Source organism: Triticum urartu, chromosome 1 (genome assembly GCF_003073215.2).
Source record: "Triticum urartu cultivar G1812 chromosome 1, Tu2.1, whole genome shotgun sequence".
NCBI lineage: Eukaryota > Viridiplantae > Streptophyta > Magnoliopsida > Poales > Poaceae > Triticum > Triticum urartu.
In genome coordinates, this window is record NC_053022.1 from 146400124 (window position 1) to 146418205 (window position 18082).

Below are 18082 nucleotides of genomic sequence, written 5' to 3' on the forward strand. Positions count from 1 at the left end.
GACTTGAATGATGGGTCATCAGACCCATGTTTGTAATATCTGTCTCTTCGGAGCCTAATGAATAAATACTTTGAGTTGTAGAGTTATGTTGTGATGCCATGTTGTATTTGCACATATCGAGCATATTGTGTGTATGTTATTGAAATGCTTGGTATGTGTGGGATCCGACAACTTAGTTGTCTATCCTTGGTAGCCTCTCTTATGGGGAAATGTAGTCTAGTGCTTCCACTGAGCCATGGTAGTCTGCTACAGCCCGGTTTACCCCTCACCATGTCACCCACTCGCTCTCATTTTCGCTCACTGTATCCTCTCTCCCGTCCATTACATGTCAAGACCCCGATCCTAAGCCACATCGATCTAGCATGTAACACATCATATCACTTTGGGAAAACTTTGTTTTTGCCACTCTAATTTTTACCAACTTTGCTTATGCCACTCTAGAATTTGACATTTCACTTTTGTCACTCTTATCTTTTGACAATATATCACTTTTGCCATTCCAAGGCAAAAGCAAAAATTTTAGAGTGGTAATTGTGATACATGTCAAAAGCTAAGAGTGGCAAAAATGAAATGAAAAATCATCGTTTTTGCCACGAAATGGCATTTGTGATGTATTGTCAAAAGTTAAGAGTGACAAAAGTGAGATGTCAAATTCTAGAGTGGCATAAGCAAAGTTGGCAAAAACTAGAGTGGCAAAAACAAAGTTTTCCCTATCACTTTGCGAGCTCACAGACGGTATTCCCACGGGTGCCACCTTACCTGGCCCGAGATAGTTTGCGCCTTTTGGCTCACGTATGTTGGGTCATGTATGCCTGTCCCTGTAAGTTAGTGCCACTTTGGGTTCACTATTAGTCATGTCGGCCCGGGTTCTCTGTCATATGGATGCTAGCGACACTATCATATACGTGAGCCAAAAGGCGCAAACTGTCCCGGGCCAGGTAAGGTGGCACCCGTGGGAATACCGTATGTGAGGTCGCAAAGTGATATGATGTGTTACATGCTAGATCGATGTGGCTTAGAATCGGGGTCTTGACATGTAATGGACGGGAGAGAGGATACAGTGAGCGAAAATGAGAGCGAATGGGTGACATGGTGAGGGGGAAATGAACTCAGCCATGGGTTTCACTCTGCACATAACATCTTTCAAAGCAGCCTAAATAGTCGAAGCATTATCATGATATAATTTACAATATTTAAACCACTAAATGAGAGCAAAACCCGTGAATTCACAAAAAGCAATAGTAACAAAAATATCTTTGGGATATTGCAAGCATGGAGTCCTCCGGGTACAGCCCCACCAGCGTCGTCCGTTGGTGTCAAACGTGTAGTACTACTGCTCTACGAACGCCTTCGGCCACTGCGTTGTGGTCCTTTTCCACCGCCACCACCGTTGAGGCTAGGCATATCTAATGTTGAGTATAATGTTTATTAGGAAAGATAAAATAGATTAGGATTTATTCTGGCTTGTTTTATATTTTAAGTAGATGATTGTATTTTTATATATATGCCCACGAGACTCAAGCAATACAATGAACTATTCTATCAAATCTCTCTTCCTTCTAACATGGTATCTATCGCAAGTCGATCTTAAACCCTAGCCACCACCACTTCCACACCCGCACGCCGCCCCTGGGGTGGTCGGCCTCCATGACCGCCGCCGGGGGCCGCGCCACCCGTATCTAGGGTTCGTCCACCGATCGTGTTGCCGGCTGCCTTAGAGAGTTTTTTCCCGATCCTTTGATCCAGACTTTCTCTCTCTTCAGTCGCTTTAATCGGCGTCCCCTTTTTGGTTTTCCGATTTATGTGATACGGTTTGCGTCGCCCACCATTGCCGTCGATTCTGTGCGCCTCTACTCCAACACCGGCGCGATCGGCGGACTTCTTCACCGACCCAGCGTTTGCCCGTCGGTCGCCCCGACCCGGTGGCCTCGCGTCATGCGGCAGTTCTTCACCGCCGTTGTCCGCGCAATGGCCCGTCCGTCGTTCTACGCCGGCCATCACCGCTCTACTTCAACCGGGACTCCTGCATCACCCCGACCCGGCGGCCTCGCGCCATGCTGCGGCCAATCATAGCCGCCCTGCCGCCCGCCGCCGCCGGCTTCATCTCGGACTCCGCCGCCACCGCGCCTTCACCGAGCGGCGTCCCCGACCTCGCGCGCAATCAGATTGATCACCCGCCCGCCGCCACGATCCGCCTCATCTACGCCGTGCGACAGACCTGCCCCGTCGGTTGCGCGCGCCTCCGCAGGCCCCGTGAAGACCGTCCCGAGTTCAGCGCACCCCTCTACCGATCGAGCAATGGGGTGTTGTTGCGTCACCCCATCGGGCCGCAGCGTCGCTGCCCCGTGGTTCTTCTCCCAGCTGCACCGATCCGCGTCACCGTTGTGTCGCCTCTTCGGGCCGTAGTACCGCGGCCCGCGGTCCACCGCCGCCCAGAGGCCGTCCGCTCTAGGTCGTCCCCGTGGCAGCACCGACCCTCGCGCCGCCACTGCGTCGCCCCCTCAGGCCGTAGTGAGCGTGGCACGCGGTCCACACCGCCGTCCAGAGGCCGTCCCCGCGGTTGCACCGGCCCGCGCTCCTCCGCCGCGCCGCCCCCTCGGGTCGTCGCGCCGCGGCCCGCGGTCCCTGCCGCCGCCCGGAGGTCTTCCCGCCGTCACCCCGACCTGCCCGCCGCCGCTGCGTCGCCCCTTCGGGCCGTGGCGCGGCGGCCCACGGTCCACTTCGTCGTCCACGCGCGTTGACTTCCCGTGGTATGCGTCGCGCCACCTCCCTTGGCGCGGGAACGACGCCGTCCGCGCCGGTCTTCGTCATGCTGTTGGGTTCTTCGCATACTTCGAGCACCACCGCCGCGCTCCTAACCTAGCCGCCGCTCTTCTTTGGCCGCCGCCGCCGCTATCCACGTAGCCGCCGCCCGTCCACCTCCTTCATCTTCGTCCAACATCAGCCCGTCACCAGCGTTGCCGTCATACCCCGACCACTTCGTCTACTCCGACAACCGCAAGCGACATCGGCCCCGCGCTGATTGACGCCGCAACCGTCGTCGAGTCCTTCTCTGCTGGCCTCTCCGACTCCTCTAACATGGCGTACAACTTGTGCAGGTCCTTGTCTATGCATGCTCGGTGCTGGCAACACCGATGTGTGCTTTCGTCCACGACGTTTCCCCGGGCCTGGCAAGCCTGGTGTGACCCTTCGTCAACTTCGTCTTCGTCCGTCTATGCATGCCCGATGCTGGCAACACCGGTGCGTGCCTTCGTCTACGATGTGTCCCCGGGCTTGGCAAACCCGCCGCGACGCGTCGTCAACATCTTCTTCCCGGCGCACCACTACTTCAACACCACTGCGCCCATGCTAACTTGGCGCCCCCTTGCGCCCGCGGCTCCACGGCGACTTCCTCGACACCGGCCACCCCGACTCGACATCGACCACGACATTCTTCGCACGGCTACCTCGACCACGGCTCCACCACCCACGCTCTCGGCTACATCGACAAATGGCACAAAGGGCTACCGCCTGCTTGAACAACCTCGTTGGTTTCCACTCCAGCCACGACTCCGCAATGCATCGACCGTTACGACTGTGGGAGGTGTCCGTCGGCTTGCCTTCGGATTCTTCTCCAGTCTCACCGTCTGCGTCGCTACCGTTGTGATTGCGGGGGATGTTGAGTATAATGTTTATTAGGGAAGACGAGATAGACTAGGATTTGTTCTGCCTTGTCTTGTACTCCAAGTAGATGATTGTACTCCTATATATATATGCCCACGAGGCTCAAGCAACACAATGAACTATTCCACCAAATCTCTCTCTCCCTTCTAACATCTAGCATATCCCCCCCCCCCCACCCCCCCCAGCTCGGTTGGCCACATTGCATCCCCTCGCGATGTCGGCGGCTGGGGCGTTGCTCGTGCTCCACGACCACCACCGCGCAGGCTGGGCCACCATCACCACCCCCGCCCCGCACCACAGGCCTGGATAGAAGGCCAGGAATCCCCGGGCTGCCGCCGCGTCACCTCGCTAGGAGAGGCGTGGTGGACAGGAGAGATGATACAGCGGGCGGAAATGAGAGGGAGTGGGTGACATGGTGAGGGGGAAATGAGCTCATCTTTGTTCACTCTGTACAGAACATGCACGAACGATGTTGGAAGAGCGTTCGCTTTTTTTTATAAAGGAAGAGCGTTCGCTTGGGGAGCCTAAAAATCAACTGTCTTATTTTTATCATTTGAGTTTACTAAAAGATGTGCATCAGAAGCCAGAGGCGTTCTCTCTTCAAGAAAATAAATATGTTTGGCAGAGCGAGGCTCCAGCTTTTGTTTGTGATCTTGTAGCCAACGATTCGACAGCTCTTATTGGTTAATAATAATGTAAAGCTCTCTTCAGTCTAGCATATTTACACCGGCGAATTCAGTCCATATTTTCCTTTCTTGGCGTAAGGCAAATCAATCCATCATATATAGCATCAGGACATTCCACAAATGAACCAAAATTACGATCAGATCCCCTCAAGGGGAGACCTGAAATCCATCCATCCATCCATCCCCGCTTGTTAAGGGAGAGGTGGCAAGACACCCCACTGGTGCAAGAGCCCCTGTCCGGTTGTTACCTCCAGCACCAGGAGAGCCAACACGGCCAGCATAGCAGCACGTCCATTCCATGTCTCGGCGCTCTTCGTCCAGCCCCACTCCCACACAATCACCGGAGGAGGCAGCATGTCGCGTTTCGAGTCGTAGACTGCTAGCAGCTCCTCCACGCTTCCAAGTGGCACCAGTGACTGCAAAGATAATTCACCATTTTTCACTGGAAATTCTACTGTGAACGAGTGTAAGTCTGCTTCTTGATTAAATTAAAAATTGCAGTTCCTAATGCCAATTCCTTCAGATTTACAAACTACTGGATGTTCAATTATTTAGGATATCGTTCAAGGAATCACTACTATGCTGACCACGGAGTGATCAGCGCTTTGACCACAATCAGATTTTCATATAAGGGGTGTTCCATCTAGGGCATGTTTTTGCATGTCACTTATGTTTAAACCATTTTAATATTATCTGCTGACCCTAATTCAGTATTTGGTCTTAAGTCTTATAATGCTACTCCCTCCGTTCCGATTTACTTGTCGTGGTTTTAGTTCAAATTTGAACTAAAACCACGACGAGTAAATCCGAACGGAGGGAGTACATACTAGTTACACAAAATCAGCTCCAATTTGCACCAGTATATTCTGAGTGATATAGGTTCATTGAATCACCAGGCCTGTGTTTAACTCTAGGTTGAAAAAACCACATGCATATTACTCCCTCCGTATCAAAATATAAGACGCTTTTTGATACTCCATTTGTATGAAAAAAACGTCTTATATTTTGATAGAGGGAGTAGAATATTGGAAGCTGACATGATTGATTCACATACAAAACACGAATAGAAGGCATTTTGCATGTCCTGTGATACTTGTTACCTGCCGAGCCTCAAGGTTGGAAACTGCCATTGCGCCAACATAAGGCAGGCTTTCGATAACAGCATCCGCCAGATCTGAAATGAATGTGGGCTCACAACCTAAAGCGGGAACTCGTCCCCAGTGCTTGATACCAGATTGCAAAGCCAGCTCCTTGTATTCGACGTCAATTTCTTCTAACGTCTCAATGTGTTCGCTGACAAAACTGAAGAGAGAAGACAAGAATAAACAGTGATGATTATCAAACTAATAGTTTAGTTTATAAGGGGCATACTACATATAGAGTATCACTTTAATTACGACAGCAGAAACCAAGTTAAGAGAAGTATACCTAATGGGAACTGCTAGAAGGCTCTTTACCCCTCTCTGCCCAAGAGCAATAATTGTCTCGTCAGTGTAGGGTTTCAGCCATTCCACTGGTCCTACTCGGCTCTGGAAATTTATGCCAATATGTTAGTTTAGAAGGCCAGATAAGACTTCAAATAAGACTAAGCATCATGTTTATCTGCTGCTGTACTTGGACTGGAGCAACCACCAAATCGATGTTATGCTAGCGATGCACACTACATAGGATCCCCATTTGGATGGTGATTGCAAAAGCCAAGGAGTACTGTAGTTGCTTACGTAAAATACACGGGGTATCAGCATGTGATGTATTGACCTGATAAGCAAGTGTACATGGATTTGCCATTCCTCTTTTTTCGAGCTCCTCCATGATAAGATCCACGCACTCTTCCATCTCTGCTTTATACGGATCACCAGCTTCTTCAACATATGCCAGAGGAACTCCATGAGCACTGAAAAATATCATAACCTGCAAATCTCATGTCCCATCAGGTATAATATTTCATTCATCAGAACAAAGAAACTGAAAAGGCTAAGATCTGTCTGAAGTTAAGAAAACAAATGGATGCAAAATAGGAATAATCTAAGATGTATCTTCATCAATCATTAGATATTTTTGCTTGAAGCTTATCATACTAGGGTAACTGCTGTAGAACTGGATGAGGCGCTTTCTTTGTTGCAGGACTTTCCCCTTGAGCATCAGCCGGGCCAAAGGTTCATCGTTCACGGCCTGCCCTTCTCCAAGAATGCGTACGCACAGATCATTGCAGAAGATGACGTCGACCCCAACACAGCACTAATCTGGGTTTCCAAAGCTCCCAACAAGGTGAAGGTATTTGCATGGCTACTGTTCAAAATTAGGCTCAATGAAATAGCAAATCCACTCTGCAAAGGTATTGGGTCCAACAGCTCCTGCCCAATATGTGTTGCTCCTTCAGAAGATATGCTACACCTCTTCCTCCTGTGCCCTTCTGCACGTCAGGTTTGGTGGCGGTTGGGGCTCATGCCGCACCAAGCTTGGGACGTCGGTGCACTAGAGGGGCTCAAACCTTCGGTTTGGCCCACTGTCCTCCTCTGTGACATCTTGACTTATTAGGAATGATAGACTACTCATATCAACAAGGAATTCCTTCTTTTTCGGGAGCCCATCCGAAAGGAATCTCAAAGTTAAGCATGCTTGGCTTGAAGCAATATGAGAATGGGTGACCGACCCGGAAGTTGATCCTAGATGCGCACGATTGAGGACAAAGTGCACAAGAAAGACTAGTGTTGGTCTGTGAGGACAGTCTCGATCCCGCCAGGCATAACGGCCGGGAACCGATGGCTGTGGCCGAGGCGTTACAAATGGTATCAGAGCCGACCCTCGCGGTTTCATGGGCTTGTGTGGGTCAGTGGCGCAGACATGTACATGGAACGTGTGGCCCGTGCTGGCACACGACATGGGCATAAATGGATGTTGGTATTGGCGCATATACGTGTGCCAAGAGGGGGCGGCCTGCTACGCCGATGAAGACATCGGTTCCTTTGAATGAGGGTGTATGTGACATCCTGGCTTAATAGGAATGATGGACTACTCATATCAACAACGAAATCTTCTTTTTTCAGAAGCCCATTCGCAAGGAACCTCAACGTCAAGCGTGCTTGGCTTGGAGCAATTTGAGGATGGGTGACCGACTGAGAAGTCCCAGGGGTGCGCACGAGTGAGGACAAAGTGCACAGAAAAGACTAGTGTTGGTCTATGGGGCCAGTCTAGATCCTGCTAGACATAACGGACAGGAACCGGGCCGGAGTGATGGAGTCAAACCCAGCAGATCACGGGTAGGGGGTCCCGAGCCGGTAGTCTTGGCACTATGGTAACAAGGACACAAGAGTTTACCCAGGTTCAGGCCCTCTTGAAGAGGTAATACCCTACGTCCGGCGTCGATTTCAAGGGGGTACAGAGTACATGTGATCTACAGCGATATCGTGTGTGTTTGAGTTGTTGTCTACAGCCCACACCCCTCGGTTTATATAGATACCAGGGGTGCCTAGGGTTTACATAGGTCGGTTACATCTAAGGGCAATAATGGAGAAGACTACCTCTGAATCTATGGAGTACACGCCAAGTCTTTGGAATCTTCAATCCTGGCTCTCCTGGGCTCAACAAACGAGGCCCACTTGGTTTATCTTCATGGGGGTCCTCGGCCCAGCCTATATGGCTGGGGGCCGACGTGGCTAGCACCCCCTCGTCCAGGACACCATTACGGAGTGTTATAAATCTATGTGACATTTTGGCTTAATATGAATGATAGACTACACATATCAACAAGAAATTCTTTTTTTTGGGTAGTCCATCCGCAAGGAACCTCAAAGTTAAGCATGCTTGGCTTGGCACAATTTGAGGATGAGTGACCGACTAGGAAGTTGATCCCAGGTGCGCATGAGTGAGGTTATTCAGATATTTTTTACCGAGGATGCGTTCTCCATAAAAGAAACTTCTGAAAGAGTGATTCCTATTGCTCCCTTACAAAGTTAAATATTCTACCCCCTTAAGCAGTTCCAACCAGAGCCTGTGTCAGGATGAGTGGCTAAATTTTATTACGCTATTAGTAACCTAGATGACAACGTTTCTGTCTTAATATATGCCCAGTTTGAAAATATTAAGCATTGGCAATTCGGCACACATAGATTGCCTGAAAGAATGGCCTAGTATTATATTTCATGTTACAGCAAGGAAATCGCCTCCAATATCAACAGCCTTCTACTACTTTCAGTCAAGAGAGCACACCAAGAACATGAAACATGGTTCTTACCTTCTGCGGTTTTGGAAATTTCAACAACTCCTTCTCGATCAAAGTTGTCATGGCCTTAATATATCCTTCACGCTGATACCAAGAAGGAATAACCGTATGTTGCATATTGACCAGATACTCATCCTCTCTAACATTGCAGCTGAATGTGTCACTCGTATAATCTTGAAAAGCGATGTGCAATTCATCATTTCAAATTACTGTACTTACCTGAATATGCTCTCCAGAAGACGGAGACTTGAACCACTGGTCGATATGGAGAACTGGGGGTAAAGAGGTAGTACAACAAGTTTTGTGATTCCATCCTTTTTTATCTGCAATGCAAAGAGGACAAATTAATATCTAGTGCAACGAAATACTACGGTAAGATATCTAAGTAATTTACCATATCTATAATAGCATTGATATTGAAAGTTTTGTGAACTTTGAATATTCTTTTTGTATGTTAGAAGATTTAAAACTGCATCTCAGATTACCATACTATTGCCAATCACAATCCAAAAGTAAATAATGTGTTAAAGAGTATTAGTATAGGTCTAGGTCTCTTTACGTAGTAATCTAGATTTTCTTCCTTGTACCCCAAGTCTATTGTACTATATTATATTTGTCCCATTGGCCATGCAGTACAATCTAAGTTGCCCCTCTAACATGGTATCCTGAGCCCAGGTTTAGTGTTTTCTGCTCCGGTGCCGCAACTCGTTTCTTCCCAATCGGATTGTTTTTCCCAGTGTCCACGGTAAATCTTGATCTCTCAGGGCTGATCAATTTTTGGTCTGATCCCCACCTCTGGAGTTCGTCCCTCTCTGTGACCATCAAAGGAACTCCAGACTTAGTCCCGACGGCGTCTGCTTACCTGGAGCTGTCACTGCCGCTCTTTGCACAATGCTGCTGCTAGCATTCTGCTCTTCCTATTGCTACCACTAGGTGCTGTTGCTCGCCCATCAGCTTGCCACATCTTGTGCTCCCGTTGCTGTTCCAATGCTATATTCAGCGTTTCTGCTGAGCTAGCTTCTATAAAAAAAAAGGTTAACATGGATCATTTCACCGAATCCGTCTTGCACATGCACCTTCCAATTGGTGTTGCATGCTCAACCGCTAGTTGCTACTCGTCACTGCTCCTTGTCAGCATCTCAACTGAACGGCCTCCTCCGTAGCCTCTTCTGCAAATACGATGGTTCCTGCATAATTATTGTTGTAATATGGGGTAGCGACTCGGAAAAAGTCGAGTCTGCAGTTGCGACTAGTCGCGACTCGCGACTCGAGTCGACACTAAGTTGAGTCGACATTTTTTTGCAACTCATCGACTAGTCGCGCAACTCGAAAACCATGGTTGTAATAAAATCTAGCTATTGCTCTCATTAAATAGCGCATTAGGCAATTTCCGTTTTTGGCACGTGCCGATGGAACCGCGCCTAAAGCCATCGAAGAGCTTAAATCTGCCGTTCAATGTCACCTTCTATCAGAGCATTGTCGGCAGCCTCCACTACTTGGTTCACACTCGCCCGGGCATCAGCTTTGCCGTCGGCATGGTGAGCCACTTCATGGCGGCGCCCACAAGAGAGCACATGAGCGCCGTCAAGCACAGGTACATTGCGGGCACGCTCCACTACGGCTGCAGCTACAGCAGGAAATCCGGCGACAGGGGACTCGTCGGCTACAGCGATGCTGACATGGCTGGCGACATCGACAACCGGAAGAGCACCTCAGTCACACTGCTCTTCTTCGGCTATTGCCCAGTGTCTTGGCAATATCGGAAGCAGAAGGTCATCTCGCTGTTCTCCTGCGAGTGTACATCGCTGCCGCCACAGTGGCATGCCAGGGCATATGGCTTGGGCAGCTCCTCGGCGATCTCCACGGGACAGATCCTCTCATCGCCAGCCTGAACAACAAATCTTCGATTCAGTTCTGCAAGAACCCGGTCTTCCACGACCAAAGCAAGCACATCGAGGTGCAATATAACTTCATCAAAAGGCTGCATTGAGGATGGAAAGGTTGCCGTCAACTTCATCGGCATCTGCGATCAGGCTCGCGGACATATTCACCAAGGCACTTGGGCGTGTCCGGCTCGAGGTACTTCGGGAAAAGATCAGCGTCATGCAGGTGAAATAATTGAGCAACAACTAGCTTAGGAGGAGTTTCTTGTAATAATCTAGACATTTGTGGTGTATACTACAGCTTGTGTTTTCTTTTTTAGGACTTGTTGAGCTGTGCCCTCAGTAGAACCCTCTTGTACTCTCTCTGTGTTCGTCTGTACCGTACCTTCATGTGTGTGTGTGCGCGTGCATTGTGAACTTGTGTTGGGCTGTTGGGCTGTGGTGGTTTGCTTTATCTATAAAGCGGGGCGAAAGCCTTTTTCGGTAATAATCTAGACGTTTCTCTCATTAGATAGCGCATTAGGCTATTTTCGTTTCCTTGTCATGGCAACACATTTTCTACCATTTGTTATCAGTAACTTCTGATACTGACAGTATTGAATTCATGCACCAACCAGTTGCTCCAAATGTCCAGACTCATGGAGAGAGGCGGGCAATGTACTCCCTCCGTAAAGAAATATTAGAGCATTTAGATCACTAAAGTTCTTTATAGAGGGAGTATTTCAATAGACAGAAACAAATGCCAAAAAATTGATCAATAAAGTAAACAGCAGAACCTAACTAGCGTAATGGAGACATGAAAAGCCCCTACTTGTTCTATAGCTTCCTCGGTGAAGGGATGCCAATACCGCATTCCCACGTACACCTTAGCAGGGATATCCTTTCCACATAATGCCTCCATAAGTGCTTCTCCCTGTACAAGGTTTCCATAAAATGGTAAAACCATAAAATGAATTATAATATAGGATGTATATAGTTTATGGGAAGATATGAATAATATAGGAGAAGTGAGGAGACCTTAACTAATTTACTTAGCATCATAATGATAAAATAGGTCAACGCCTAAGGGAAACAACATATTTTCTTGCTCAACATCAAATAGAAGTATTCTTGTCAGGTGACTCATTAACCCATCTAGTAGTGCGACATTGGCTTGAGGGAACATTACAAGAACGAAATGAGCCTAACTCAATTATTTGGGGAAGTGGATTTACAGCCCCACCACCTGAGTTCAAGTCCCCACGGATGCAAATATGGGTTCCTACATATACTGTATGGGTTTCCCCTATGGTTATTTTCTTCAAAACAAGTGAATATTATAAATGGTTAGAATAAATATTACAATAATTATTCACAACATGCATGGTTGTGCATTATGCTGCATCTTGCTCAGACAATTAGCTGCTGAACAGATCGCTATATTGTTAGGAGTTGTGACTCGTGGACTAGGCGTAGGTGGTTTCGAGTGATCTTATATTATGAGTAGCAAGCAGTTTCTTTTGTTTTTGTTTCACTTATGCTCCTTGGTGATAAGTGCAATTCCAGTGCTTCCTAGGATTATGGAGACAATCTTTTTTCAACATTTTACTGTCATTTGGGCAGATAGCTTTAATTCTGCTGAACAGTAGGTTTAATGTGTGATACAGAACTATTTTTTAGTTATGTTGTTCAGTAGTGAGTGAATTTCAGTAATATCCATTGTGTTAAGAGATTCACTTGTGCAGGATCCATGAGAAGTTAGCAATTAAGACAATACAAGATTACAATGCACCTGCGCATCAGTAATTTGTCGAAGAGGTGAACCACCACCTATGGATGCATAACCTTCCTTGCTCTTTGGCGCTCTTGCAACAGAAATGAATTGTGCTAGCGGCTTCTGCAGAAAGCGGAACACCCTAGGAAGACGGATGATATCCTGTCATAATGTATCATGAGATAGCCAATGAGTAGGAGAAAATAAGTTGCAGTGTGATTTCCTCAAAAGCACTTGTAAGGAGGCACATATGAACTTCTGAAGCTCTTTATTTTTTAGCTACAAAATGTATCCCATGATTGTAGAACTTGATGCAAAGCTCCAAGGTTGATTTGGCCTTTACAATTCGATGAGAAGTACTCCCTCCGTAAACAAATATAAGAGCGTTTACATCACTACTTTAGTGATCTAAACGCTCTTATATTTCTTTACAGAGGGAGTACAAAGTAAATTGTTGTACATTTCCAGGAAAATGATAAATTCTTGCTCCACATAATCTTTTGGGCGAAATGAAGACTGGGAAATATAGCAAGTGAAAAAACTTAAGAGGCTCATAATTGCATATGAGGATGGTAATTACCGGATCAGCAAAGAGATTAAACAAGAAAGGCTGGACATCATCAAGGGTCTCTGGGCCTCCAAGGTTTAGCAGCAGAACGCCGATTTTCTCATTGGCAACAAAAAGTTTCCGGATATCGGACTGCGCAGTGAGAACCGCCTCTGATGCGGATGAAGACGCACTAAAATGTTGCCTCGAGTCAGGTGGCGGCTGAGAAGACCTACCTAGCTTGCATTTGCAGGACAAAGGCTTGATGCGGCAACATTGCCCAAGACAAAGTCCCGTGGCGCTACCAATCGAAGAAGATTTAATTGAATATGTCCTCGAGAGACTGAGCCTGCTTGGACAAGGAACGGAACACCAGCTATGTAGGTATGCACTGGAATCCCATCTCCTGAACCAAAACCCCAAACCACCAATCCCCATTAGAGACCACATGCATCAAAACAATTAGTCCCAGCCGTATTAGGAGCTATTGGTAGTATTACCTAGATAAATTACGCGGTGCAGGCCCAGGAGCGAGCCTGACGTGGAGCATGGATATCCAAATTTGTTGGGAAACCGAGCGAAATTAGTACTCAGACAGGAGGGAAATCCGCAACGAACTGCATGGATAGGAGAAGACAGGAGATTCAGGATAGAGCAAAAAATAAGAGGTAATCGGAACAAGCCAGTGCATTTCGGGTTCCTTATCGCCTACCGAAGAAATCAAATCCGAGGAGGCGCGGAGGTACAAGAGAACCTGTTTGAGGTCCCTGTTTATGACGGGGAGGAGAGAGAGGATTCGGGCTTCGGGGGAAAAAGCGGAAGGACGAAGTGGCAAGTGGCAGCGGAAGGAAGCAATAGGATAGGGTTCGAATGTTGGAACGGTGGAAACTTTTCTAGAGATTTATTATTATATTTGATTTGATTTGACTTCTGATCAAAATATCTTCCCATGGGAGGGGCGCGCTGCCGGCCCATCCATTTTTGGTCCAACGTATGTCTCCTTCCCGCCGTTCCTTCCCGACAAAGAAAAACCAAACAAATCTCGTTTTACCTTGTAATACTTTTTTTTTCAGAAACAAAGTAACGAGTGTTGCCTGGGACGCGGACAAGGAGCTCTCGGCCACGCACCTCCCTGAAATCCACACGTACATTATAGTCTTGGGATGGATGCTATTAATGCAATCTAACTTTGCTTTGAACCTATATGGATAGATACTCACTGATATATAACAGATGAACATTGAATCACATTTATTAGGCCCCCATGACTGTTGTGCAATTTGCGAGCTTGCTCGGCTGGAGCAGAGTAGAGCACGTTCATGGCAGTCCAGCATGACCTGGTCGGAGGATGCCAGCCATGTGCAAGCCCAGGTCGAGGATGCCAGCCACGAGCATGAAGCCCACAACCTCGACCAGGCGATCGTGGCGTGTACTGTTGCCGAGGCGAAGCATGGCCAGACCAAGCTTGATGTCGACGGGAAAGACCAGAATGCGGACATGCAGCTGGAGGAAGCAGCCTCAGTCTAGGAAGTGATGCCGTCTGCGATGCTACCGCTGGCCGCGGGAACGCAGACCACGGAGTTGGCGTCCAAGGCAGACGCGATGGGCAAAACGCGGCAAGCACGGACGACGGCTGCCTAGATTTGCTCATCACGGCTGGCGTAGTCTTCTACATGGCTTTCTTCTCGTACGCTGTCGCTGGCCACCAGTCGCCACTGTAACATCCCAAAAATCTAAATTTTGGAATGTTATAATAAATAGATAGATTAATTGATTGTTTGATTTGTTGTGTGATTATTTGAGTGAAATTCGAAACGTTTTGAAAGTTAAATGAGAGGGAATAAAAGGACTTTCCCAAACTTTTATTTTTCATTCGTGATCTTCATGAATTCAAATTCTTTTCAACACAAAACCCTAGAGAGAAGATGACATGACTTCTTCCATTTAAATTAAATGAAAAGGGTTGTTGAAAATATTTGAATTTCGTTTGAAAATATTTCAAATTCATAAACTTCAAGCAACTCAATGATTTTCATGAGAGAAGATAAAATGACTTCTTTAAATTATGAAATATGAGTTGGAAGTTAAAAGGATCAAATTCAAAGTCCTTTTGGATTTTTTTTTCAATTTAGAGTTATTTGAGTTTTATTCAAATTATTTTTCTCCAAAAACAAAATACATGGAAAATAGGGTAACATGATTCCCTACAATAGAAAATTGAAGAAAAATTAATTTGAAATCATTTTGGTATTTTAAAAATGATTTTTATTGGATTTTATTAGACCAGTGGCACTCTTTGATTTATCTGATTTTGTGAGGATTTTATTTGGCATATTAAAAATATCCATGTTGTAGAAAATCTTTTTCTGCAAATTTTGGTATATTATATGCATATATAATATTTTATTTCTCTTTGTTTTTATTTGTTTTGTTTGTCTGGAAAAAAAATCTTTATTAAAAAAAAATCTTCGTCCTAGCTGGGCCGAAGCCCAGCTACCGGCCCGCTCCGGCGCCGCCTTCTCCGTCGTGGCCGACCGGGACTCCACCGGAGTCCGGCGCCAACACGACTCCGGCCGGCCCCTCTCGCACGCCACCGCGCTGCCCCTCCCTCCATAAGACCCCGAGGCCCCGGCCCCGCCTCTCTCCCCTCGTTCGCCGCGCCCCGCCGCATCCCGCCGGATCTGCGCCGCCGCCTCGTCGCTGCATCGCCGCCTCGCCGCTGCTGCCGCTGCATGCCGCCTCGCCGCTGCTGCCGCTGCACGCCGCCACCGCCACCGTCTTCGCCGCCTGCAGCCGCGCCCGGAGCCACCGCCGTTCGCCCCTCGCCTCGCAGCCGGAGTCCACCGGAGCAATCGCCGTCGGCGATCTCTGCTCCGCCATCGACCCCCGCCACTGTCGGGATCTCGCCGGATCTCGACGGTTAGCAAACCACCGAACCAGTAAAACCCACCGCCTGGTTCACCCCATTTTTTTCGTTGTTATGTTTTGTTTTCGTTTTTTTTTCAAAAAAAAAAACCCATTTGGTTTTCTTTTCAGATCTAGTTAGTTAGTAAACGTTTTCTGTTTAGTAGTTCTTAGCGAACGTATTCGTTCCCTAGTACTATTCAGCGAACGTTCTTAGTTTAGATTCTGTTTCGTGGCCAGGGACCTAGGATAATTATTTATTTTACAGATTAGCCCCTAATCTTCAAACTATCATACTTTTTACTCGTTATACCAAATCCAACGAAACCAACGCCCACGTCTTCGTTACGATCTCCTCTATCCAGTAAAACAACTCAAACATGTTTTTGAAAAGTTTAAAATTTGAATTAGAACAGATTTGAATTCAAACTTCGTTTGATCATAACTTGAGTTTCGTAGCTCCGTTTGAGTTGATTCTTTTTGCAAATCGAAGCTCTTGACCTAAACTTTCTGATAAGGCCAAATTCACATAATTTTGGTACTGTTAGAAATTTTTTTATGTTGCAAGAGTTATTTGCTTGGTTTTGATGTTTTCCGAATTGTCTTCTTCGATCTTTCTGATCTTTTGAGTGATTGCTTATGTGTGGTTACTATTGCTTGCTTACGATAGATTGACCAGAGTGTGACGAGTAGAGCTATCAAGAGTTTTGAGTGCAAATCATCTTCATCAACATTGCAGGCAAGTTCACACTTTGATCATATCCCCTTTCATACCCAGCTTTATGCATCAGTTTCACCCTCCAACATTGCATGAGTAGGATTGATAACATGTGGGTATTGGGAATTAGTTGATGAGGTAGGAACCTATTGCCCTGCATTCAATCCCTTGGGAGTTACTATTACGTTATGCTTAGATTGCCATGCTATGCTCGTAGATGTGGATTGGGTTTTGAGAGTATTCATGACAGATGTGAGATTGTTAATTAATGGTTTACTTAAGGTGGCAACTTAAACACACATCTGGGTGGATTGAGGTACCTGGTTATTCCAGGATTGCCTGTCTAGGCACCTGGGTAGACCAGGATTGCCTGTTTTTTTATGCACCGCCACCCAGGCTCAAAGGGATCATGAGATTATTCATACTAGAAACTTCCGTGTGCAGCCACAAGCTATTATGGGCTCTAGCATAGTTGATTAAGTCGTGCGAACTCTTACAGGGTAGACTAGCAGATGTAGGGGAAAGTAGGTGTAACGGTCTATCCATCGTAAGGTGCTAGCGCTTCTGAAAGACTATGTCTCGGTCATCCGTTTCTCAAACACCATGTAGTGCGAGAAACCAAACGGAGGCGATCGAGTCTTGTGGGGAAAAGTGCGCAAACCTCTGCAGAGTGTATAAACTAATCATGATTAGCCGTGTCCCCGGTTATGGACATCTTGAGTATCTAGTACCTGGATTATCATGTGAATCTCAACATGTTACTCTAAAAATTTAATTTTGCTGGGTTTAATGATGTTACTTAATTGGGATTGAGAATGCTGTCAACCATTCTCAATGTTCAACAACCACCCATGATAGTTAAATAAAATTTATTCCTTTGCAGTAGGGAAAATTTGGCTTTTCGCAAAAACTTTATAACCATAAAGCTTTTCCACCAGCCAAATATGCATGTAGTGATAGCCTTTATTCATCATTATCCTCCGGTGTGAATTTGCCAGTACATTCAATGTACTGACCCTCTGTGGCTGCAACGTCTCATGTTGCAGGATATCTTACGACGAGTAAGTGATACGTTAGGGTTATGATTTCTACACTCAACTTTGCCGTTGGTGTTGATGGAAATCCACAACCTTGTTACTTCCGCTATTGTATTTGAGGTAATAGTATTTACGTTACTTTATACATGTGATTTACCTCTGTTATAAATCCTCGAGTACTGTGTGTGTCAGCATACTGATCCAGGGATGACACTTAAGCACAGAGACTTGATCCATTCGGGTCGGGTCGCTACAAGATGGTATCAGAGCACATGTTGACTGTAGGACGTGACCCTAGAAACTGGCAAGCCCATAGCAAAGATTTTTCTCTACAACTTTCCCTTTCAAAAAGATCTTTTACCTCTCTTCTCTTCTGAGCTTATTCAAAAATTTCCTTTTTAGTGAGACTATACCCCTTTCCCCTTTTGACCACACGAAGATTCGACTGATGAGACCACTCCAAGAAGTACAAGATATCGGACAACTAAGACCACTTCGGAATGAAGAGTATTTTTCGTGCATCTGAATAATGGAAACTACAATGGTTGAAGACCCAAGACAAGTAGAATTTGAAGGCTCTGAAGAATTCCCAGATTTGTATGACCTAGGAAGGCTACCCTTATGGAACTTGGTAGACTATGGAAGTTGTCAATACCCGAGATCAAGGTG

The 18082-nt window shown here is 46.6% G+C and overlaps 2 protein-coding genes across 2 annotated transcripts; one reads left to right on the forward strand and one right to left on the reverse strand.

Annotated features, from left to right (window-relative positions):
- Positions 1-4316: 4316 nt before the first annotated feature.
- Positions 4317-13636, reverse strand: LOC125552085 (ferrochelatase-2, chloroplastic). The gene is made up of 11 exons (XM_048715555.1): positions 13467-13636; positions 13255-13371; positions 12788-13160; positions 12226-12369; positions 11266-11367; positions 8791-8894; positions 8584-8710; positions 6108-6260; positions 5778-5878; positions 5450-5651; positions 4317-4765 (listed from the first exon to the last, which is right to left on the reverse strand). The coding sequence occupies exons 2-11, from the start codon at positions 13302-13304 to the stop codon at positions 4541-4543; spliced, it is 1581 nt and encodes a 526-aa protein (XP_048571512.1). The 5' UTR covers positions 13305-13371; positions 13467-13636; the 3' UTR covers positions 4317-4540.
- Positions 9637-10869, forward strand: LOC125552090 (secreted RxLR effector protein 161-like). The gene is made up of 2 exons (XM_048715567.1): positions 9637-10491; positions 10540-10869. Exon 1 carries the CDS (start codon positions 9981-9983, stop codon positions 10461-10463), a length of 483 nt encoding a protein of 160 aa, XP_048571524.1. The 5' UTR covers positions 9637-9980; the 3' UTR covers positions 10464-10491; positions 10540-10869.
- Positions 13637-18082: the final 4446 nt, after the last annotated feature.